Source organism: Haliotis rufescens, unplaced genomic scaffold (genome assembly GCF_023055435.1).
Source record: "Haliotis rufescens isolate VD_foot unplaced genomic scaffold, xgHalRufe1.0.p SCAF_7, whole genome shotgun sequence".
NCBI classification, from domain to species: domain Eukaryota; kingdom Metazoa; phylum Mollusca; class Gastropoda; order Lepetellida; family Haliotidae; genus Haliotis; species Haliotis rufescens.
The window spans coordinates 19,426,383-19,452,332 of record NW_025964361.1 but is presented as its reverse complement, the minus strand read 5'-3'; the positions used below and the strand labels follow the sequence as shown (position 1 = coordinate 19,452,332).

Below are 25,950 nucleotides of genomic sequence, written 5' to 3'. Positions count from 1 at the left end.
TTAAGTAGTTGACCTGCCTATCAATGAGTTTGTATGGATGAAAGGTTAAGTAGTTCACCTGCCTATCACTGAGTTTGTATGGATGAAAGGTTAAGTAGTTCACCTGCCTCCTACTGAATTTGTATGGATGAAAGGGTTAAGTAGTTCACCTGCCTCTTACTGAGTTTGTATGGATGAAACGGTTAAGTAGTTCACCTGCCTCTTACTGAGTTTGTATGGATGAAAGGTTAAGTAGTTCACCTGCCTATCACTGAGTTTGTATGGATGAAAGGGTTAAGTAGTTCACCTGCCTCTTACTGAGTTTGTATGGATGAAAGGTTAAGTAGTTCACCTGCCTATCACTGAGTTTGTATGGATGAAAGGTTAATTAGTTCACCTGCCTCTTAATGAGTTTGTATGGATGAAAGGTTAAGTAGTTCACCTGCCTATCACTGAGTTTGTATGGACGAAAGGGTTAAGTAGTTCACCTGCCTCTTACTGAGTTTGTATGGATGAAAGGTTAAGTAGTTCACCTGCCTATCAATGAGTTTGTATGGATGAAAGGTTAAGTAGTTCACCTGCCTATCACTGAGTTTGTATGGATGAAAGGGTTAAGTAGTTCACCTGCCTATCACTGAGTTTGTATGGATGAAAGGTTAATTAGTTCACCTGCCTCTTAATGAGTTTGTATGGATGAAAGGTTAAGTAGTTCACCTGCCTATCACTGAGTTTGTATGGATGAAAGGTTAAGTAGTTCACCTGCCTATCACTGAGTTTGTATGGATGAAAGGTTAAGTAGTTCACCTGCCTATCACTGAGTTTGTATGGATGAAAGGTTAAGTAGTTCACCTGCCAATCACTGAGTTTGTATGGATGAAAGGTTGAGTAGTTGACCTGCCTATCAATGAGTTTGTATGGATGAAAGGTTAATTAGTTCACCTGCCTCTTACTGAGTTTGTATGGATGGAAGGTTAAGTAGTTCACCTGCCTATCACTGAGTTTGTATGGATGAAAGGTTAAGTAGTTCACCTGCCTAACACTGAGTTTGTATGGATGAAAGGTTAAGTAGTTCACCTGCCTATCACTGAGTTTGTATGGATGAAAGGTTAAGTAGTTCACCTGCCTATCAATGAGTTTGTATGGATGAAAGGTTAAGTAGTTCACCTGCCTATCACTGAGTTTGTATGGATGAAAGGTTAAGTAGTTCACCTGCCTCCTACTGAATTTGTATGGATGAAAGGGTTAAGTAGTTCACCTGCCTCTTACTGAGTTTGTATGGATGAAACGGTTAAGTAGTTCACCTGCCTCTTACTGAGTTTGTATGGATGAAAGGTTAATTAGTTCACCTGCCTCTTAATGAGTTTGTATGGATGAAAGGTTAAGTAGTTCACCTGCCTATCACTGAGTTTGTATGGACGAAAGGGTTAAGTAGTTCACCTGCCTCTTACTGAGTTTGTATGAATGAAAGGTTAAGTAGTTCACCTGCCTATCAATGAGTTTGTATGGATGAAAGGTTAAGTAGTTCACCTGCCTATCACTGAGTTTGTATGGATGAAAGGGTTAAGTAGTTCACCTGCCTCTTACTGAGTTTGTATGGATGAAAGGTTAAGTAGTTCACCTGCCTATCAATGAGTTTGTATGGACGAAAGGGTTAAGTAGTTCACCTGCCTATCACTGAGTTTGTATGGATGAAACGGTTAAGTAGTTCACCTGTTTCTTACTGAGATTAAAAGGTATCTGTCGAAAAAGGCATTTCAGTGAAAACTGATTTTTTTTCAGATTATCCCCCTGAGGGTGACCTTCACCTCTGACATGACATACAGTCCAACAATATGAAACCTTATGGATAGGACATAAACATATCTGCTGAAAAAGACATTTGAGTGAAAATCGCAAACATACTTTAGAATTATCTTCGCTGTGATATTGACCTCATACGTAGGTCACACATGACCTTTTCTGATCCTGAGGAGACAAGTACCAAGTTTCATGGACCTACAATAAATCCTTCACTGGTTGGGCATCAACAAACCTTTTCTTCAGGCTATGGTCTTGAGGATTACAAGTTGCCATGAATAATGCTGTAATATATAAAGATATGTAAACAAATACCTTGTAATAGCCATCCCAATGTAGTAGGTCAGTGGCACAATGGCAAGAACACCTAGGATACATTTCTGAAATGACAGGAAAATGTGTCCATGAACTGTTATGTCGAGGCATACCCAATATAATGACTCCATGAACAAAAGCCATAAGGCTCCACAGTGTGCACTCATCCGCATGCACACAATTGTCACTTCAAAAAACAATTGTCATGGCTTTCTATTTGACTATTATGCTATTTTAAAAATGTTTCAGAAGTTACCGTATATTGAATAACAATCTGCATAAATGTTAAGTGAATTTTTTGCATTAATGTATCCTATTTCTGTACTTCTTTCCCATAATATGTGCAGTTTCGTTGGCAAGTGTTTCCAGATCTTAAGCGATTATTTATTGTATGAGAAGTGAAATCCATTGATATATGTTGTCACAATTGTTAAGTCATAGATGATGCAACAGCGTGAAAAGACACTGTAACAGTTTGGACATATTGTCAGAGGAATTGGTATTCCAAATGAGCGTGAAAGATTAACTTTAGAGATACTGTTTTTATGTGTGTCTTAGAATGTACCCATGATGTTTCCCTTGAAAGATGTGAATTGTGTCAATGTTTGTAGTCAGAAAACAAGTGAAGTACAAATAATTCAAACAATAGGTATTACTGTACACAACTCTAATAATACTACCTCTATTACATCATGTCCATAAAGTTGTATTCACAGTATAAAACCTTTAGACTTTTCAACAGACATCCCTCTTCACTGCCAACACATCTAACAGTTGTGAGGCAAACCCTTACCTCCGCACCAATGCAACTGCGCATGTGCAAGGCAGGAAAACATCACATCTTTCATCCAATAACCCTCATCAACTAGATGCAGATATATTGGTGAGGTAGGAGGGATTAATTCCTGATGTAATAGAGGTAGTATTCCTAGAATTATACACAATAATAACAATTGTTTGATAATTTCTTTGAATACCTTTGAGTCAGGTGAGGTAAAATGCTAGATACACTTTTACATGACAATGTAGATAGAATCAATTGGGATATGTGAAATATTAGTTTAAAAACCAGTGACAAAAACATATAAAATAAGGTTGCAACTGGGTAAAACTCAGTGCAATGCAGATGACACACATTTGGTGTTATTGTATCCCTGATTCCATTATAATTCAAAGTCTTACATATCTGAATGGTTAAATGGTGAGTATGAACCAAATATTATCATATTATATTATCTTATAGTAATACTTCTCTACAATCTAGAGTTATAGCAATTCTTTGCAGTCAGTTAGATATCAAAGCAAGACTGAAAAACACATTTTACAGTTGATCCAAGCATATGTCCGGACAGGTTTGTACTTACTGTGACACCATCGGTGATCTCGTTTTCTGTATCTGTGTAGCCTAACACCAGGGACAGTAAGACAAATATCAACAGATCTTAAATATGTTAAGGCTTTCAGGTTATATATGATAGCTGAAAATATGAACTCAGGAAGAAAGACACAATCAGATAAAATCATGTAATTGGTGGACTGATCCACTGCAAACAAAAGGTAATAAAATAAAGAATATATGTAGGACTTGCATATAATCAGTATTGACTCAGTGAGTGAGTATGGTTTTTACGCCGCTTTTAGCAATATTCCAGCAATATCACGGCGGGGGACACCAGAAATGGGCTTCACACATTATACCCATGTCAGGAATCGAACCCGGGTTTTTGGCTCGACGTGCGAACGCTTTAACCACTAGGCTACCCGACCACCCCAGTATGGTCTGAAGACTATGCTTTTCATGGAGACAATTTGAACCAGAGAAGCAGAGGTACAAAAGCTTCCCTCTTTGATATCAAGTTTGAGAGATGAAAATGTGCTATGCTGGTTGCTTTGTCTTTAAATCCTACTATCCAATACATTGACACAATTATTTTTCAAGTTCAATGATCATTTCGAAATACGTCATTTTTTATCAACTCCATATTTTATTGTCAATACTGATAAACAGTTAATGATTACAAAATCAAAGTTTACAATGGTAGTTTCTCATATTCTGCAAATTTCTTGATTCATTCAAAAGTAGCTAATAAAATCAAGGCCTATCTATTTCAATTTGATTGATCGACGTTGCAAAGCACAATATGCAATTTAGACTTGATTTGATTAAGAATGAACATTTCATTTGTTGAATGTTCACCCACATATGCAAATTACATTTTCTGATCTTACAACAAACATGTCATTGGTTAACTGTTGAATCAAATATTTATGCTTGGATCAAAGTAGCTGAAATACTTCTCAAATTCATCCCTCAATAAAAAAACACAAGACAATTACACAACTCAGCATAAAATCTTTATATCATGAAAGAAAAAATGCTGACTGTAAATTTGTAATTTGAACTTAAACTGGTAAATGTTGAAATAAGAATATCAGAAACTGGCCACTCTTAATGCCACTCTAAGACTAGACACTTACTTTAGAACTAAACAACATTTATACTCAGCAGCCTGCAACTATAAACAGACCAGTCACTGTTACAGACAGCCTGCACACAACCTGACATTTGCTTATCAGTTGGCAACTTGATTGATAATGTGACATCCAAATGGAAAGTATTTTAGCTATAACTTTCACGGAAAAAAACCCGATTCACCAAATACATTTTACCCATGAAATCCTTGGTCAACACCACTGTTGATCTGAGGCTAGTTGAGGATGTAGCGTCATATCTTACTTCACAGATCACATGTAACTGTTTTGTCTTATGGCATAAGTGATAAAAACATAGAGGCATGTTCTGGGCCTGGGGAAGCTCCAGGGCAGGTTGGTCAAGAACCCCATTGTACTGAGATACTGACCATTTGAAATTGTGAGGAAGGACTGTTTTTTTAAAAAAAAAATAGATCGTTCGAGAAATTGCTTGAAAAAACTAATTATCCTTCAGACTGTTGAAATAAATATGGAATGTCTGACACAAAAAGTATATTGTTTCAAGGTGGGTTTTGCTAAAAATATTTAGGCTCATAATTTTAATTAGGCTCCAAGCCGAAAGGCTGGAAGTCCTATTGTAAACGGACGATTTATTTATTATCATTATTATTCCACTGATTTTTGTACCAGAGCTGGCAAAGTAACCACTGGCTCGATTCCGTTCACATTTTGTATGTGTTTGGAAACAGTTGAGTTCTAGCAACAACAAAAAATCCCAAGGCCGTAGGCCCAACGACAAAGGGCAGACAACTAAAGTTTTGAACATATGTTTTGCCCTATTGCTCCGCAACCACAAGTCCGATTGCTATCAAACTTTGCATGTGTCTGCTGCTTTAGGTGGTTGACATTTCATATTCTTAAAGTTTGGTCATTGGTTGGGTGGTTTGGCAGCAATATTGGATTAAATGTTTTCACAGTGTGTTTTGGGTACATGTCTTCAAATGCAAGCTCCTCCGAATGATTTCAAACTTTCTGAGAATTGTCTCAATACATAACACATCAAACCTTAATAGCCGTTTTTGGATATCTTGTTTAGTTGCGGACATGTTGGATTCAATGTTTTCACATTGTCTTTTGGGTACCTGTCGTCAAATGCATACTCTTCTGAATCCATTGCATGAAATGCTTTCAAACTTTCTGAGAATTGTCTCCATACATAACACATCAAACTCTGTTAGCCGTTTTTGGATATCTTTCTTAGTGACGGCCCTATTGGATTTGATTTTGATGATTTTTTTCACCGAAAGCACTCAGATAACCTAGGATTATCTCCCTTTCACTGTCAAGTGCCTTCGGCATTATGTATACTACCCTTTGAAGATGAGGGTTAGAATTGGTCTTCAGCAACCCATGCTTGTCTGAAGAGGCGATTATCGGGATCGAGTGGTCAGGCTCCCTGACCTGGTACTTCATTTCCCAATTGCCAAATGCTAACGTACCTTACTTATGATGGCATTGTTAAAAGCAATCCCTTTGAGGATTCACACATGAGCATTCGAGGTCGGAAATGGCCTTGGACACCCCGGCACATGCAAATGTCGTAGCAGTGATGTCCGCAAAAGGTGCCTACATTTGACGGTGTTGGTACAAGCAAACCCTTTGAGGATTCGAACATGGTCAAAGTCAAACATGGGTTAAACAAGCGGTTTATTACGTTTGCTGGCATTGGTACAAACAAACCATATGCGGATTCGAACATGGACGGCTTTTTAAATGGGTTTAGAATATCTTGGGACGTTCTGGGACAGGTCAATTTCGTAGCAGCAATGTCTCGCAAGCGTTTCCTTACTTTTGACGGCGTCGGTACAACCAAACCATTTGGGGATTCAAACATGGGTTAAGAACACACTGGGACACATGTGGTGATGTCTGACAAGCAGTTCATTACATTTGACGGCGTTGGTACAAGCAAGCCATATGCGGATTTGAACATGGTCGAAGTCAAACATGGGTTAAGAACACAACGGGACACATGTGGTGATGTCTCCCAAACAGTTCCTTACATTTGACGGTGTTTGGACAGGTAAACCCTTTGAGGATTCGAATATGAACGGGGTCGGAAACAGGTTCAGCACTTAATCTGAGCAATGCGACAGAAACCCGGGGCCCTGACAAACTCAGAATGCTTATCCGTTTGACTGGTGCTCAACTGACAAAGAAGTTACAGCCTGTTAAAGAGTCACCAAGCTGAAAGAATGAAGAGCCCTCGTGTTATCGTTCGATTTAATATTATTATTATTCCGTCGATTTTTGTACCAGAGCTAGCATAATAACCACTTGCTCGATTTTGTTCAAATTCTGTGTGTGTATGCAGGTACTTAAGTACCAGATACCACACCAATTCCAAGACCGTAGGTCCAATGACCAAGGGCAGATAACTGAAAAACAAGCAATTTTTAAAGCTATATTTTGCCCTACTGCTTCGCAACCGCTTGTCTGATTACTTTCAAACTTTGGATGTGTCTGCTGCTTGACATTTTTTTGTTCTTTGACTTTGGCCATTGGTCACGTGGTTTGGCAGCCATATTGGATTCAAGGTTTTCACAGGGTTTTTTGGGTGTATGTCTTCTAACGCATACTCCTCTGAATCAACTGAATGAAATGCATTCAAACTTTCTGAAAATTGTCTCCGTACATAACACATCAAATTCTGTTAGCCGATTTTGGATATGTTTTTTAGTTGCAGCCATATTGGATTCAAAGTTTTCATAGTGTCTTTTTGGTACCTGTCTTTAAATGCATACTCCTCTGAATCCATTGCATGAAATGCTTTCAAACTTTCAAAATTGTCTCCATACATCACACATTAAACTCTGTTTGCTGATTTTGGATATCTTTTATAGCGACGGCCCTATTGGATTTTGATTTTGATCATTTTTTTCATTGAAATTTTACTTTAAAGATCATATCTTGTAAGGTTATCAACCGAAAGTTCTCCATTGAAAGTTTACATGAAGTTAGTGTGGCATATGCATCTTATTGTTTGTTCTTGGTTGCATGCTAAAAGTAACACAGCTCGGCGGTAATATTTGATTAGTATTTGGGACGCACCTGGAACATGCCAATTTCGTAGCGGCGATTTCCGGTGACTGTTTTTTGACGGAGTTGGTACAAGCATGGTTCGAGGATTCGAACATGTTCGAGGTCAGAAATGGGTAAGAACAGACTTGGACACCCCGGCACACGCCAATTTCGCAGCGGCGATACCCTGCAAGTGGTGCCTACATTTGACGGATTTGGTACAAGGAAACCCTTTGAGGATTCGAACATGGACTTTTGTACGCAGTTTTATTTTGGTTTTGCAGATGTAGCTGAAGAATGATCTAGTTTCCATACAAACTCCCAGGCCCTCCTGTAGAATACCAAATGGTCAGTCCTTTACTATTGTTTAACCCCAAAAACGCATGAATCTTGATTCAAGATGCACAACTCACTCATAACAAATAGTCCACGCCATAAGCAACGAGGAGCGTTTAATAAGTTTTGCAGCTTCAATATAAGACCAAGTCACAGAATATCTTTTGCACTTTTATTTTTCAATATAATCTCCATTCACCTCAATACACTTATTCCATTTGTCCTTTAAGCTTTTAATACCACTTTTATAGAAATCTGAAGATTGGCCCTCTAACCACGCCGCCTTTATGTTCTCGTCATCCTGGAAGCGTCTTCCGCGTAGAGCAGATTTCATTTGCTGGAACAGGAAATAGTCACTGGGTGCTAAGTCTGGGCTGAACAGTTAAATCACCCACCCTATAGCCCAGACTTAGCACCCAGTGATTATTTCCTGTTCCGGCAAATGAAATCTGCCCTATGTGGAAGACGCTTCCAGGATGACGAGGACATAAAGGCTGCCACAGAGGTGTGGTTAGACGTTCTATATAAGTGGTATTAAAAGCTTGAAGGACAAATGGAATAAGTGTATTGAGATGAATGGAGATTATATTGAAAAATAAAAGTGCAAAAGATATTCTGCGACTTGGCCTCATATCGAAGTTGCAAAACTTACTGAACGCCCCTCGTAAGTTGACTTTTGTTTGCATAGGATTCACTAGTAAAATCAGTAAGTAAATCTGTGGACAATTTTAAGGACAACCACATAACTGTCACAAATAACATGATCTAAATTCACATGAGCTTTGTTTAAGTGGTGAAATATATAAAGTATATGTAACAAAAATTATAATACAATTCTATAATACATTAAAAGTTACAAACTGAAAAAAAAATATTGAATGAAAACTAGGTAGAATGATGTAGTGTTGTAACTTACCTCACATCCAACTCACACGGCAGACAAAGTTTACATTTGAAGAATGACATTAATCATGAAGAAAAAGGATACTGACAAGTATAACATTGACTCCATCTAGAGTATACTTGTAGTAGTATAGGTTGACTGACTGGTGCGTGTACATAATAATCTCACTGTGACTCTTCTTGGAATCCTGAAAAGAATTGACTTGTAAGCCACTGCAAATCTACTTGCTCATTCTTGAATACATGGGTAGAAGAATATACATGAAATATTCAGTTTCCACACAACATCTATTTTTACTGCTCATACAATAGGCTACACATTGTATAGGATGAACTGGCTGGGGAGAGGGTGACAGTACTGGTAATCAACCATGGTATCCATACTGGAACATGAATAAGGAGGGGTGTGAGTTGAATCTAATGCTGCTTTGAAGTGAGGTGAGTTTAACATTACTTTCAAAATGATTTTACTACAATAGTGATGTGCATGCACATGTGTGTGTGGCTGCTGGGTCTACTCCAAATGTAGGCTGGGTTGTATATTGCTGGCCCACTGAAATACAATGTCTCAGTTTAACATGGATACCCCACTCAAACAACACATTATTCTGACTCCGAGTGACCAGTTTCATGCCTTAAATGCCAAGCACCAGGCAGGTTAACAAGTACCATCTTTCAGTATCAGTAGGGGATCGACCCACTGACCTCCCTCTCTCTGTGCAGACTCTGTATTCACCATTCATGTTACCCTACAAGAAGGAGGAAAGTTAGTCTTCGGAAGTTCATAAGTATCATTATCAGGTTAAATCTTGTAATCAAACCAACAAACAGCAGTCAGAACCTCTAACAGCTAAGGGATGCAACTCTGCACAGTGAAGCCTAAGAACACTGCTCAATGTTGTGCCAAACGTCAAATGTTGCACTTTAAATTTCAAATTTCCGACACAATCAGAAATGGCAGAGTAATAACAGATAGGTTTGCAATAGTCAAATGATGTGCCAGTTCTAAGAATAACTTCTAGTTTTTAACTGGTTCCATTTGTTTTTAAGTCCCATGAGAATTCCCAACCAAACACAAAGCTGTTGTTCATTCTTTGATGCAGTGTTGGCATTGCAAATATGTATGTTTAAGAAGGAAGCCATGTTTGTATCAAGCCATTAAAAAAACATAAGAACATGAGTTGCACAAACTGTCAGAGATGTTGCATTTGCATACTTCAGGTCATCCATCATGTCCAGTGCCCAATATATCTTTGTGTGCAAAAAAGGAGGACAAATTATCTTTTCCCAGCACTTTCAGGAACAGATTATGTTTTCTAAACTAATTCCAGTCCCCACAACACAGAATATCAAATGGTCAGCCCCTCATGCAAAGTTATCAGGTGAAAATTAAATAAATATGCCACAAAATGTAGAAAATTTTATTCATGCACACCACATACTTATTTCTTATCATAAAGTTTCATCAACATAGCTGTGTAGATGCCGAGTACAAATTGCATAAATCAGAGTATTTATGATATCAGTATACTTATCCTAACAACTTATTGCAATTTCCTTCTTTAACATATAACAAAGAGCCAAAAACATAAAACAGGGCTCGGTTGCCTTGGTTGCCAACTAGTGTTTCCGTTCTTGCTTCCCTCACTCTCATCTCATGAGCACCCAGCTGGACTTCTGTGGTGGGATCTGCAGCTTGCAATATCACATCCTAGGCATGTCATGAACTGACATGTGTAAGTTGAATGCCTGGTGGATTCACAAATGCCGTGGCACAGATCCTTCAAAGACAGCAATCTGAAGTGAAGAGGCAGCTGTAGAAGACCTTTAGATTCTTGAACATGAACCTCTTGTTGGATTTCTTCTGGAATATTCTGGAGGAACACCCTGGTCCAGGACATCAATGTTTGCAGGCCAGCAAGATGGTATGGTTCTTTGGGTAATTGTAGTTACGTCTCCCTTGCAGAGGGTATCCTTATCTTTGTGTATTGATGACCATGAGTTGTTTAATATTTGTTGCCAACCTGTTTCCAGAAACTTGTCCAGAGACAACTTGCTGGTAACAATTATTGTTACGTTTAAGAACATATTTCTGAACTTGCAAGCATGTTAGCTCTCAGCTGCGATGAGAAGGAAAGTGAGGGAAACATGGAAGGTAACTCTGGTTGGTAACTAAGGCCACAGATGCCCCAAATGAAGAGGCATGTTTTGGAACAAAAGGAAACTGTATGTTGTGTTTTGAAAACAGACAATATTCTTTAATACAGCTGCTATGACGACCATGTTGAAAGCTGTATCAGAATTCTGTGAGCACTGTTATGGAAAATAACAATGCTTGGATTTTCCATACAAATTGTCAACTTCATAAAGTTCTTGAAAGGGATGTACGAGGGGTGTTCATTAAAGATTTCCCCTGACCCACTTCCGATGGACCTAGTGGAATGAAACTTGGCATAGGTATTAGTCTTTCTCCACGTAGGAACCACTAAGAGTTACACACTTCTCCCATCGTTTTATGCAACTATGGAGACCTCGCTTGTAAAAGCCCTCATTTTGCGTCTCAAACCAGGACTTGACTTCAGAAATCAGTGTTTCATCATCTGTGAATCGTTTTCCCTTCAAAAATGACTTCATGGTTGGAAAGAGGTGGAAGTCAGATGGTGCAAGGTCAGGAGAGTAAGGAGGATGTGGAAGGATTTCATAGCCACAGGACCGCGCTTCTGTCTGGGCAACATGAGAGTTGTGTACTGGAGCATTGTCTTGCAGGAGACGGACACCCTTGGTCAGCATGCCACGCCTCTTAAGCTTGATAGCGTCCCGCAATTTATCGCAGCAGTGAAGCATAATAAGCTCCTGTAATTGTGGTACCCTTTGCCAAGAAATCCATCATCACTACTCCGTGCTGGTCCCAAAACACTGTGAGTATGACCTTGCCTGCAGAGGGTTGGACACGTGCCTTCTTTGATTGACTCCACATGCTTCCATTGCATCGACTGAACTTTAGTCTCAAGATCATAGTGATGGACCAATGTTTCATCCTGTGTGATAAGTCTGTCAAAAAAGTTTGCCTGGTTATTTTGGCACATGTCCAAAAGATCCTTTGAGCAATTGACTCGTTCCTGCTTTTGGAAAGGTGTGAGCAACCTTGGAATCCATCGTGCAGACACCTTATGCATGTTCAAATTGTCATGGATGATTTTTTCCACAGACCCTACACTGATCTTGACATCTTGTGCTAACTGGCGAACAGTTATACGTCGGTCTGCCAAAATGGCGGTCTCCACTTGATGGATAGTGTCCTCATCAATGGCTGAAGGGGGGCGACCAGGAATGGCAGCTGTTTCCACAGATGTCCGACCACACTTGAACTGGCGATGCCAGTGTTTAACAACATCATATGATGGGGCATCTTCCTCATAAGTTGCTTTCATTTCATCGAACGTTTCTTTTGGTGTGCAACCTTTCAAATATAAAAACCTAATCACTGCTCGGTATTCTACTGGCTCCATTGTCACACCCTACTCGATCATAACACCTGTAAAAGTGGTAAGATTAATAGTTCGGTGCTGCAAATTCAGACATAACCCATAGATACATGTATCATTACACATGTGAAATTTCAACCAAATATGATAGCCCTAAGTGGTTTAGGGGAAATCTTTAATGAACACCCCTCGTAAAAGTTCTCAGGGAAGAGACAGACGGTCAGAAAACAAACAATTACATTACCTCAGTTAAAGTTTCAAAATAGATATTTTTATTCTTCTATGGATTTTACTTTGCTTTTTCTGAATCCATTTTGAGATTTCGTGCATAGAAGATGCAGGATTTTGTGGCTCTCTAACATTTTGACATATCTAAATCATAAGATTTATATCAAGTCCGTCTTCTGTTCTAATTACCATACATTCTGAGACATACAGATGTGAAAAAGGCTTATTTGGGACCATGCAATCACCAAGCCAACAGTATAATTGTTAATAATTCTAAGAATACTACCTCTGTTACGTTATTGACATAAGTCCTGTATTTTGGCTCCAACCACACTAGTATAACTAAATCTTCAGATTGTCAACATAAGTCCTCTTCACTGTCAACGACACACAACTAGTTGTTCCTGTAATAGCACCAGTAGCCTGCAGCTCTTCCATGCACAAAGGTGGGAAAAACCTCACTTCCTTCCAAAACATCCAACTACTAGAACAAGATGATTGTGGAGGTGGTTGGGAGTAATCCTGATGTAATAGAGGTTGTATTCTTAGAATTATTAACAATGAGAACTATTGTTTTGATAATTCTTGATAATCCTCTCCCTCAATTACATCATTGCCAGAGTAAACCAGAGATACATGTGGGTTCTTCCTCAAGTACACTCCCTGTCTTATTTCTCTTCCGATTCTGACATCACTTTAGCAACCTCCAACTTGTGTGTGATCCAGATATACCTTAGTTCTATTACACTCAGTAGCTAGTGATCGAAGAAAAGGTGAACTCACCTTCTGTTGCTGCTGATGTCATATCCTCGCTCCTACCCTCCACCTTTTTTCCATAGAAAGAAGAAAACTAAGGCCTGATGATAGACTGGGTCGCTACAACAGGGCCCAGGGAATATATACCTCTGCTCTGTAATGTAATAACTAGTGATGGAAGATCACTATCGTCTTGAGCCGGCCGACGCCGAATGGATGTGGAACATGTACCCGTGAAGAGTGATGTCTAGAATCCAGCAGTCGGATGTAATGTGCGTCAAATTTGTATGACAGAAGAATTACTAAAATCACTCATTAATCAGTCTCGTTAATCTGACACAGTGATCAGCGTAATCCGTGGTCACCTGTCCACGAGTACACAGCCTGTGTTTTGATGCGAGATCAGTCGGATAGTGGCTGCATATTACAATGGCTGCAGAGATAAACTTGCTTAACAATAAACAATTAATGCTTTAAATAAACAAAACAAGATTAATCACATGCCTAGATAACCTCAATCTCATTAAATTCAGATACAAGTTCTCGCTACCGCTGACATCCCATTACAGGTCAGGAACGACCTTTCGCAAACTTTGACTGACGAATTAAATGGCTAAAAGGAAGTCAACATTAGCCACTAAGAAAGCAGCTTTCTTAAGCTTTGTGGTACTAGTTTCAAACTGGCGACTTCCATTCCAGACAATGCTTTCAAAAGTATTATAAATCAGTCATACAACCCGTAACAGTAGTTTTGTGTTATTCCGCTAACAATATAACATAACAATATGAATATTTCATTAGTTCATTTTTTTATTACGTGTTTGTATTGTTATCTATTGTGTAGTTGTCTGATTTTCGATCACGAACATTGATATTACTTAATTTCCTTATCAGGCTATTGGCTTATCAGACATAATTATATGCAACCATGATGGATTAACAGTACATGACTGTACTTAGGATACTCATCATATATATAGCAGTTGCGAATCCGGGAATGGTGAGTCATAGGTTTGATATAACTTCCTCCTCATAGTAGGGAGGGAAAGTCGATCATCATGCCGTAGCTTCTGTAAGGTATCTGCTATCTGATCAATAATCTTAGCAGTGCAGCTCAGCCATAGAAGAGTTTAGTTTACATGACGTAGGCAACCAGCATACTATGGTATCTGGGAAGGAAGAGATAGTTGCGTGTGTGGTTGAATTATCGGCATGTAATGGTAGATAGAGTTGACTTTATCTATGAAGGAGAGCGCAGGTCCATATTCATGCAGTAGTGAAGCATCCGAGTGGCCATAGTCATCGCCAAAGTCTGATTCCGAATCCGTGGGTGCATGAGAAACACCCGGAAGGACGATGATGAGGTACATCCATACGATCTAATGGATCTGTGTCATCCCAATGTAAATCCAATGGCGTCCAAGATTCAGGAATGATCTGTTTATGGAAGGGTTGTGACACGCAGTTTAATCAAAATCTGCAGGCGACACCGAGTCTAGACGATCCCTTGGAACTCATGTGAGAACCGTGTGGTAGTCGGTTAGACCTCTGTGTGGGAGCTGTACAGGACCTTAGAAGGACTCATGCCCAAGGCTGAACCTCAGTTCTCTGTGGGCCTAATGGGATATCCAAACTGTGCAGGGACTGGGACAGGTGGCTGTCACGGAGAGCTGAGGCATTGTCGCCACCACCCAGCTGGTCGTCTGGAGGTCATGCAACGGAAATTCTGGCGGATAAAGATGGTCGCGACTTAACTGGAAACATTCCCCCATGCAGCCTAATGGACAGGGGATTCTACTGAGCCTGTATAAGGCCTGAGGTTACTTTAACTGGTCGACCTACGACGATTAGGCTGATAGACAGGAGCTAAGTAAGACTTCCATGGAATTTTTCTGCTGTGCAAATAGTTTCTCCGAAGTACAAATTGGAAAACCAGAAGCTGGGTCTGGCTGAGGAGTTGTCGGGGAGTAGGTGTTGGGTTAGATGCCATGGGTTTGGGAGTTGATACGTCAGGCAAAGAATTGATGGCTTTGACTTTCTTCTTAACAGCCTTCTTGGGCTTGGCTTTAGTGAAGGAGGCATCAGGCTTCGAGAAGGCTGTCTTGGAGAGGGGAGTGCAAAGCTTGCAACGGGACTTCGTACATCAGTCAACTCTGCACTTCCAGCAGAAATGGTGTGGGTCCCGAGTGACCATGAAGCGTCCATATATTTTACATGTAGGGGTGGGGACAGACAATGCCATAACAGCCGAAAACCACTCATACCAGCCCCAGAAAAAAATCACGTAACCATCAAGTAATAATTAAATAATGCTAATACTAAGTACTGAAGGATACTATTAAAACAGCGTGGCTACATAAACGAGTGATAGAATAAGCTAAACCATAGGTGTTGTGTCCAGCATACACAGCAAAGAAGTGATGTTTTTCCCGTAGCTGTAGGCTACTGGTGCTATTACAGGAATAACTAGTTGAATGTAGTTGACAGTGAAGAGGACTTCTGTTGAAAATCTGAAGATTTAGTTTTGGTATGGTTGCAGCCAAAATACAGGATTAATGGCAACGATGTAATAGATTTGAAGGATTTGTAAGAATAATTCATTTTGTGAAGAGAAGAGACAATGAGGAAATAGAGACATAGTGCTCAGGCAAATAGATCGTAAAATGTCAAACACCAATACATAAACATGAGTATATTATCAATTTTAACCTAATTTTTTTTGACTTGATAAATTTCAAATACCACAAACCACATACTTACAGCATTTCAAATTTCATAATGATATAAGCAGAAATGATTAGGTATGGGGGAAAAGCAACACTCCAATAGTGCTGCCTTAAGCACATTTTAGAGACACCATTCCAGACATCATCCACCCGAAGTTTTAGCATTGCAGACTTTAAGGTTAATGAGGAAATGTGGTTAATGTTATGCAGCCTTCCAACAGACAAACAACCTCACTTGAACTTTGAGGTCAGATGACCTATAAGCGCAAAAGGGACACACAAAATCCCTGTTGACAACCAGCATCCGTGTGACATATAAAATAGAAATTTCTTTGGTAATTTCCTTTAATATTATATACTCACGATAATACATAAATGTCAATACAGCAAACCCAAAACATTCACTTGATTCTGTGTGGGGCTGTGCTAGATGCAGACGTAGACCATGCATGCATGTTAGCAGGTATCTTTCTGTTCATACAATATCCAACTAGACAGCCATAAGGTGGGCAGTTGGGTGAGAAGAATTTGCATGGTGATACATGTCTTCAAGTGGGCAGTGACTTTGGTTGGCTGTAGAGGGTTCCCATAGGTCATCAAAGGGTACAGAATTTGGGTTGTGTTATCATGCAATTTCGTAATATTCCAGGAGCTTGTCACCCCTGTACAAACTCAAGGAGAAAATGTAGAAATCAACACAAGTTGAAGATAATTCAATGGGACAATATGGGGTTTTTCGCGACCACCATTTGTTCAGATTGATTAAGGTACACAATGATTTACTTCTATTCACCCCCACCATGTTAAATTCCTACATACTTCCGACAAAAGAGTTGTTTTGGTGACTGTCTCCCAAAACTCACTGGCAATGTCTTTAAGCATCTGTGAATAGAAATCTGAGATGGCAGGGAGGATACAAATGACACTACTGTAGAAGAAATCCTCCACAGAGCCACTGAACCACAGATGTCACCTTAATGAGATATTTAACACATTCCAGTACGACCGCTTAGATTCATGTACAGCTAGTGCAAAATCAAGAGGCAACTCCAGCCCACTGAAATGATGCACTGGGGAAATACGCAGACAGTATTCGCCTTGCCGAACTCGGCCTAAAAAACTTGGTCTATTATTCTCAGCAATATCAGTGCACAACATTACATGCTCAACTTGACAAAGCTGAATTATAGTCGATATGACATGATTAATAAAAATCAGTAGGAACCACAACCACAAGGCTTCACAATACCAAGACTTCTCAGGGCAATGCTGGCTTAATGCAAGGAGAAATTGTAGCAAAAGCAGGAAAACATGGTCTATTCCTTGATGCTGAGTAGAGCCGCCTGGTGATGTGCCTGCCTGTGTCACCTGTCTGTATCCAAGTTGGCTGCATCCCGGAATCCAGTAAATATTTTGATTTTTTGTTGTTCCTCTCTGCATGGTGTACTTTAAAGGTTTGTCTAATGGCAGATGATAACTCCCTGATATTGGAATTAAGAATAGTAATAATAGTGCATGTCACATGAAGTGGTTATCCTGTACAAATACCCCTGTCCAGTGTTGAAATGAGCCAGATGTAACTCTCTGCTATTAAACTTAAGGGGCCACATACATACCACAGCCATCTCACTGGAGCCCTCAACATCAACCTCCTCAGGGGGTAGAAATAATATCTTCATCATTGTCTTGCTGTTAACCTGATCAGAAAAAAGTTAAACATTTAACAAAACACAACATTTACTTATTGGTAGTACTACATGCCCTGCCAGTAATGTATGATGCAATGTATTGTTTGTGTGTTATCTGAAGAACATATTTCATATGTGGATGGACATGTGTTAACCAAACAATAAAATCACAACAATTTAATAAACTATGATTTAAAAAAAAAGAAATATGCACATGTATTTCAGCTTCATAAGGGAGGTCGTTCCAAGAATACATTGTGAGTGATTTTAAGGGCACTGTCAAAGTGAAAGGTCAAACCATATCGCTTTTTAAAGTGAACCCAAAACCGCCACATACATGCTGTGCAGCAATACAAACCACATATAGACCACATGTTGTTACATTTTGAAAAGTAGTGCCACAGCACTGTAGCTCAACTGGATATGTAGTCAACAGTAAATAATGTTAACAGCCACTTAACAATAGTTTGTCACTGCATAAATACTGGGGACTAACACAGATTCTCATTTGTCTAGCCGGTTTGATGTAATTTTGCCTTGGCTTGTTTGTTGAAAAGGATGCTGTTCTTAAAGCCTTGGTGTCTTCAACAGTGTGTGATTCATCCATCAGTGAGGAAAGAGCTTGTGAGATCTCTGGTTTCAAAGATGCTAACGTCTGATTTCTCAACTTCCCTATGTATTTCTGTTTAACAAGCTGAGGATGAATAAATTGAAGCAATTTCAAGTGTTGGTGTAAGGTCTTCATCTTGATCAATATCTATACCATGATGGCCGGGTGACGCCAGCCTCAGCACCTGGAGATTGGAAGCCGTAACAGAGCCGGATCTTTTGCCAAATATCTTGAACAGAAGTAGAATTATGGATAATTGAATTCCTGCTGATGACAGTATAGTAGTTGGCAATCTGGCCCAACATGAGTTCAAGATATATGTTTTTCTGCTGAGCTGTTTTCCGCTGACTTTCATGAACATCCTCACTATTATTCTGTAACCCTCTGAGTGGATTAACAGCAGTCTTCTTTAACCAGGTGCTACCATCTGCCAGGAATGGGGAGAAATTATTGCAAAGAATGTATACTAACTTCTGCCTCCAGTTTTTGAGAGAACTGATTTTCTCATTCTTCATTAACTGCCATTGTTAGGGAGCTCTTGCGTTGGCCATGTTTTACGTTCGCTTCCCAATTTACAAGATCCTGTGCAAATGTTTGATGGGCATTTCGGAAGTTTCAGCTCGTAGTCTACACACATATGTTTAACGTCTGAGGGTTACTGGATTTGTATTACGGTTTCCGTGTGCTGAAATCGGTATTAGTGTAGATTCAAAGCGCTGCCACCATACCAATGAAGACAAATCCATTCTAACGTGACACAAGTTTAATGCACAATAAAACTACAACAAACAAACCGGAAGGAAGGATTTTTTCACCAAAAAAACATTCTTTGACAAAACGAAAACAGAATTGAAATCATAAGGAAGAGAATATATGGATGTCAACTTCTTTATTATGAGGAACACAAATTAAGCACAGGGCAGATTGGTTCCCTGGTCACGGTTCATGGCTGGCTGGTGTCTCCTGATGTCAATGGCTTCTTGTAGTTTCCTTTGTCGCCAGTTGTTGTTGTTGGTAGACAGGACTTTGGTGGCTTCCCACATATGATGTTATGGTTTACGTTCTTCAGGATGTGACTTTAGACCCCTCAACACAAGACTAAAAGAAACTGTGACCAGGAAACCTATCTGTCTAATGCTTGGGACTTATTGCTTTGATCTTTGTTGGGGCGAATTGCCAAGCTGGCTTCAATTTGCCCCTTGCTATGTCCATTTTCACACCTATCAGTGCCAATTACAGGTTTCGGAGTCCATACCACACAACCAACTAAAACCACACAATCCTTCCCACTTCCAAACAACCAATCAATATTCACGGCAGAACTAATGGGCATGGCCTCAGCCCTCCATAATCAAGAATCCAAAAACCACAAAAAAATCCTAATACTTAAGCCCTCCAAAACAAAAATACCAAAAACCGACCTAAATTAATAAATCAAATACTTAGTGGCTCCAACGACCTAACTAAGGCAGGCAAACAAATAACCTTCTTGTGGATACCCGCCCACGTAGGAATATACGGTATGAAAACGCCGATAAAGCAGCTAAACTATCCCTCAAAATCCCAGAAATAAGCTTAAACCTACCCATCTCCAAATCAGAAATTAAAAGTGTCAACTAACAAAAAATCACCAAAAAATGGCATAACCTATATCTAAACTCAAATAGCCAAATCAAAAAAGTACTCAGCAAACCACTAACCAATCCAAAAATTCTCCATCCATCAAAAAAAATCGACAGAGTAATCACGAAACTCCAAACAGGACACACAAACCTAAATAACCAGCTAAAAAAAATAAAAAAACACACTACAGGTAACTGCCCACACTGCAAATGTAAGCGATTTACTTTTAAAGACTCATTTCCCGCCTCAAGAGTTTGCACACCAATGGAAGTATTACCGACTAGTTTACATGTGTTACAAATTCCTACACAAACTGGTTTACAAACCAATGGACGTATTATCGACCAGTATACATGTGTTACAAATTCCTACACAAACTGGTTTACAACTCAATGGAAGTATTCTCGATCAGTATACATGTGTTACAAATTCCTACACAAACTGGTTTACAACTCAATGGAAGTATTCTCGACCAGTATACATGTGTTACAAATTCCTACACAAACTGGTGACAACTCAATGGAAGTATTCTCGACCAGTATACATGTGTTACATGTTCAGACACAAACTGGTTGTTACAAACCAATGGAAGTATTCTCAATATCGAACGATAGACACGGAGGCGTCAACCGCTTTCACTATTCACAGTTCTCGAACATATCGAACACACTCGGTCGAACGATAGACACAGGCGTCAACCACTTTCAGTATTCACAGTTCTCGAGCATATCGAACACACTCGGTCGAACGATAGACACAGAGGCGTCAAACGCTTTCACTATTCACAGTCCTCGAACATATTTAATACACTCTCGGTTGACACACCGGGTCCAAAGTTTTGAAACTTCTTTAGCCTAACCAACACTGGCACACAATTTCCAGCAGAAAATATTACAAAGCTACGTGCTAAATCTATCCCATTATTAACAAACATGATAACCTAATCATAAAGAAAAATTGGTGTGACTGGGCAAATAAAAAGAACAAACTACTACTAACACAATTATCTTACCATACCGAACGCACGTGTGCACAGATTCCGGCAAGCCTGTCCCCGGAGCCAGACGCTGACTGAAGCTCGTGCGGCACGCACGAGCTTAAATATCCCTTTCCCAAAACCCGGATGTTCGAAACACCCGTATGAACCAAGGTAACTTCCTGTTCCGGTTGTGGCGAGTGTAGCGTGTAAACTTCCGTTACATCACCCCCCCTCCATGGACAAAGGACGGCCTCCAGGCATCCACCCTCGTGCTGGTCAGAAAGAACCTCTTCCGCAATCCTCAGCATGGGGACAGTCTTTGCCATACAGACCATACCGATTCACTTGTAAATACATAGGTGTAGATATATTACACACGAATTATTCTAAAAATCACTTCTGACACCAAGCCACAGTCCACCCAAAACAAAATCAACATGCAGTACAGTAATGTGGAACAAAAAAATTGAGTTGCGGGCTCCAGGTACAGAAAAGGTTACAATTAAGATTTTAACAATATGGGAATTTAAAGCAAAATTGATATGAAATTTTAAGAAATATATACATTGAAAAAGAAAAGGCACCAAACAATACGTCTGCTAAGTAACCCTATCCCTAATTTATATAAACATTTCTACTCCTAAAATACAATCTAAAATATACCTACCTTATCTCTAGCTTACAACAAAAACGAGCACTTGAAATCCTGAGGACACCGAATATTAAACAAACAGGATTTCGAGCCAACATACTCGAACAGACTGAATCTCGAGCTGCGGAATTTCAAGCAACCAAGTACCAAGCAAGCAGAGTTTTGAACAAGCAAAATCGAGCAAACATTAGTGCTTGAATAAAACACAGGAGAACTTATCAAAACATATCAGAACATCTCACAACATCTCAAAACTTCTCAAAACGTATCAGAACGTATCAGAACGTATCAGAACATCTCAAAACATCTCAGAACATATCAAAACATATCAAAAAGTCTCAGAACATATCAGAACGTATCAAAAAGTATCAAATATCAGAACGTATCAGAACGTATCAGAACATCTCAGAACATCTCAGAACGTCTCAGAACATATCAAAACATATCAAAAAGTCTCAGAACATATCAGAACTCTAGCAAAACATTAAACCCAGAGCAACATATTCAAAACTCAAGAATGCATACAAACTTATAAATACAGAGTAAATCCAAACACAGGCCAACAAAATTTAACCAGCATACTTGGCACATGAGTTGAAATTCCCTCTCACATAACAATCACACTTTCACATTCACATTCACATTCACAAGGCGTCCCTTCTTCCACACGAAAGGCGTTCCCCTCCACAAACTCATGGAATATCAGATTCATATGTCCAAGTGCACAAATCTACCGGTAGTTAATTAGCCATAAAAAAATATCATGACTAAGCTACCCATAAAACTATGATACATATTCCGCAAACCTTGGGTTGGCACAAACTTGCCGACCAGCTCTAAATTCTTGTTACGCTTACATAACCAGTATCAGACACTGCGGGAACTCCTTCTGACACATTGCTACTCAAGTGACTCAGCGAAGAAAATGATGCAGGCGAAAAAATGACATCTCGAAACCCACTAAACGAACTAGTGTTACCACATCCTTCCTGCCGACGACGCCAATTTGTAAGCGATTTACTTTTAAAGACTCATTTCCCGCCTCAAGAGTTTGCATAAACTCTTGTTACGCTTACAAATATTCAAACGAGGTTCTCCCAGTTTGGGTGGCACTCTGAGTGATAGAGTAAAGCTTAAATCCTAAACAAAGGGACAAACTACAATATTATTCCACATACTGATTTATTACCATTTTCAAGTGTTTTGTAAATGATATACAAGAATTTCCAGTTCAGAACCCACTAAATATAAAACCACGGAAGTATTACCGACCAGTATACATGCATTACATGTTCAGACACGGTTTACACACCAATGGAAGTATTACCGACTAGTTTACATGTGTTACAAATTCCTACACAAACTGGTTTACAAACCAATGGACGTATTATCGACCAGTATACATGTGTTACAAATTCCTACACAAAATGGTGACAACTCAATGGAAGTATTCTCGACCAGTATACATGTGTTACATGTTCAGACAACGGTTTACACACCAATGGAAGTATTACCGACTAGTTTACATGTGTTACAAATTCCTACACAAACTGGTTTACAACTCAATGGAAGTATTCTCGACCAGTATACATGTGTTACAAATTCCTACACAAACTGGTTTACAAACCAATGGACGTATTATCGACCAGTATACATGTGTTACAAATTCCTACACAAACTGGTTTACAACTCAATGGAAGTATTCTTGACCAGTATACATGTGTTACAAATTCCTACACAAACTGGTGACAACTCAATGGAAGTATTCTCGACCAGTATACATGTGTTACATGTTCAGACACAAACTGGTTGTTACAAACCAATGGAAGTATTCTCAATATCGAACGATAGACACGGAGGCGTCAACCGCTTTCACTATTCACAGTTCTCGAACATATCGAACACACTCGGTCGAACGATAGACACAGGCGTCAACCGCTTTCACTATTCACAGTTCTCGAACATATCGAACACACTCGGTCGAACGATAGACACAGAGGCGTCAAACGCTTTCACTATTCACAGTCCTCGAACATATCTAATACACTCTCGGTTGACACACCGGGTCCAAAGTTTTGAAACTTCTTTAGCCTAACCAACACTGGCACACAATTTCCAGCAGAAAATATTACAAAGCTACGTGCTAAATCTATCCCATTATAACAAACATGATAACCTAATCATAAAGAAAAAATGGTGTGACTGGGCAAATAAAAAGAACAAACTACTAATAATACAATTATCTTACCATACCGAACGCACGTGTGCACAGATTCCGGCAAGCCTGTCCCCGGAGCCAGACGCTGACTGAAGCTCGTGCGGCACGCACGAGCTTAAATATCCCTTTCCCAAAACCCGGATGTTCGAAACACCCGTATGAACCAAGGTAACTTCCTGTTCCGGTTGTGGCGAGTGTAGCGTGTAAACTTCCATTACACAAACAACTAGAAACCCCAGAACACGCACTCATCCACTGCACACACTACCGAACCGCATTACAAACCACCCTCAATCTAAACAAGGTTCTCACTCTAGAAGCAACACTAAACCCACAAAATAAACTAGAAAACTTCAAGGCCTTAGGCGTATTCTTAATCAAAACGGAACTAATAAAACGCATCTAAAAACACAATAATCTACCAAATCAAAATCACATAAACAAACAAACATCCACCATACCCAGCCCCCTTAGTTCTCCTCCCCAACCCCATCGGCATCTATTCCAAATCTCAAAATTCCCAAATTCTATATAAGCAACCCCTAAAGCCCCCTCTTGGGTTGCACAGACCACTTTCGCCCCTTTCGGAAACACATTAAATGGCCTGGCCGGGCCCGTGTGCGAAATACGCATCAGTCGGAAAGCGCACGTTAAATCTCCAAAGTAAGTAAGTAAGGCAGTTTGTACTCCAAGCGAGCAACACCTCCCAAGCCAGCACAGAGCATTGCCTGTTAGCCAGCCAAGGAGAACCAATCAGTAATTATCACGTTATCCTTTCATCCTTATTCACATACTCTTAAAATCACCCTCACCGAATTAATCACAAAACCCCTCAATCCTTAAAAACAACAACACTCAAACACACCCTTTCATCTCAAACTCTTATAAATAACCAACACCTTATCCTCCCCCATCTCGCACTCATTTCTACTCACTACCCACACCCACCACTCAAATACACCCTTTGACCCAACTCCTAAAAACAACAAACACCTAATCCCCCCATCTCCTAAACACAACTCACACTCTTTCCTACTCACCACCCACGCCCACCACTCACCTCTTTAAACACATACCTCCACTCCTTCGACTAAATATCTCCTAATCCCCGCTTTCCACTAGTCCAATACTAAACCAATACTTCAAACAACACCTTAATCTCAAAACCATGTCCATCGCTCTAAAAACACAAACCATGCTCATCAACATCTAATCCCAGCCTTCCAGCAACAAAACACATCTTTAATGATTAATCTATTTCCAAAACCCTCCTACTAAAACCAACAACAAACTAGAAAGTGTTTTTACTCGTAAAAACATATGTCTCCCCCCACTCCCCTAACCCCCATTCATTTGTTTACTTCACGTTAAACCCCATCTCTTCATTCCCACCCTCCATTACTAAATAACAGAGACAAAAATAGAACTACTAGAAATTTCAAACAACTAATTGGCACCACTTCAGCGTCTAATCAACAACACTAATCCCTCAATCATTTACCCACCTGACAGTGTAGTCATCTAAGTAGCACAGTTTTCTTGTTACTGAAGTATTTGTAGAAAATCTACTTAAAGTACTAATAGAGTTTGGACACAAATATATATTAATATCCCCAACATATCAGAAATGATGTAGCAATGTTATATGGCACAAAGGAAAGTCTCTGTGATGTAATTGCCCGTGTATCTGACTCTGCAGGTCTTCTACACAATGACATATGTGATGTCATGGAAACTGTAATAGCAAAAGGCACCACTTCAGTGCTGGGTTAATGTGTATACAAAGTTTCGCAAAAAAAATATTAAACGGTTTCTGAGTTATGGTCAGGAAACAAAGCTTACCCCCATTCAGAGCCTATGTTCAACTTATCTCCATGGAAACGAGAAAAAATAAAAATGTCAAAAATCTCTAAATAGCAAAAGGCACCACTTCAGTGCTGGGTTAATGTGTATACAAAGTTTCGCGAATAAATATTAAACGGTTTCCGAGTTATGGTCCGGAAACCAAGCTTACCCCCATTCAGAGCCTATGTTCAACTTATCTCCAAGGAAACGAGAAAAAATAAAAATGTCAAAAATCTCTAAATAGCAAAAGGCACCACTTCAGTGCTGGGTTAATGTGTATACAAAGTTTCGCGAAA

The 25,950-nt window shown here is 39.5% G+C and overlaps 1 protein-coding gene across 2 annotated transcripts in view; it reads right to left on the bottom strand.

The window, feature by feature from the left end:
• The window catches only part of LOC124113295 (low affinity vacuolar monovalent cation/H(+) antiporter-like), a 142,324-nt gene that overhangs the window by 41,653 nt on the left and 74,721 nt on the right, over window positions 1–25,950 (bottom strand). For both annotated transcript variants that reach the window (XM_046473595.2, XM_048388008.1), the window contains 4 exons: window positions 17,656–17,736; window positions 8,930–9,032; window positions 3,456–3,532; window positions 2,092–2,156 (listed from right to left, as the gene is read on the bottom strand). In XM_046473595.2, the coding sequence (XP_046329551.1) occupies window positions 2,092–2,156; window positions 3,456–3,532; window positions 8,930–9,032; window positions 17,656–17,736 (326 nt within the window). The remainder of the gene's footprint in view (window positions 1–2,091; window positions 2,157–3,455; window positions 3,533–8,929; window positions 9,033–17,655; window positions 17,737–25,950) is intronic.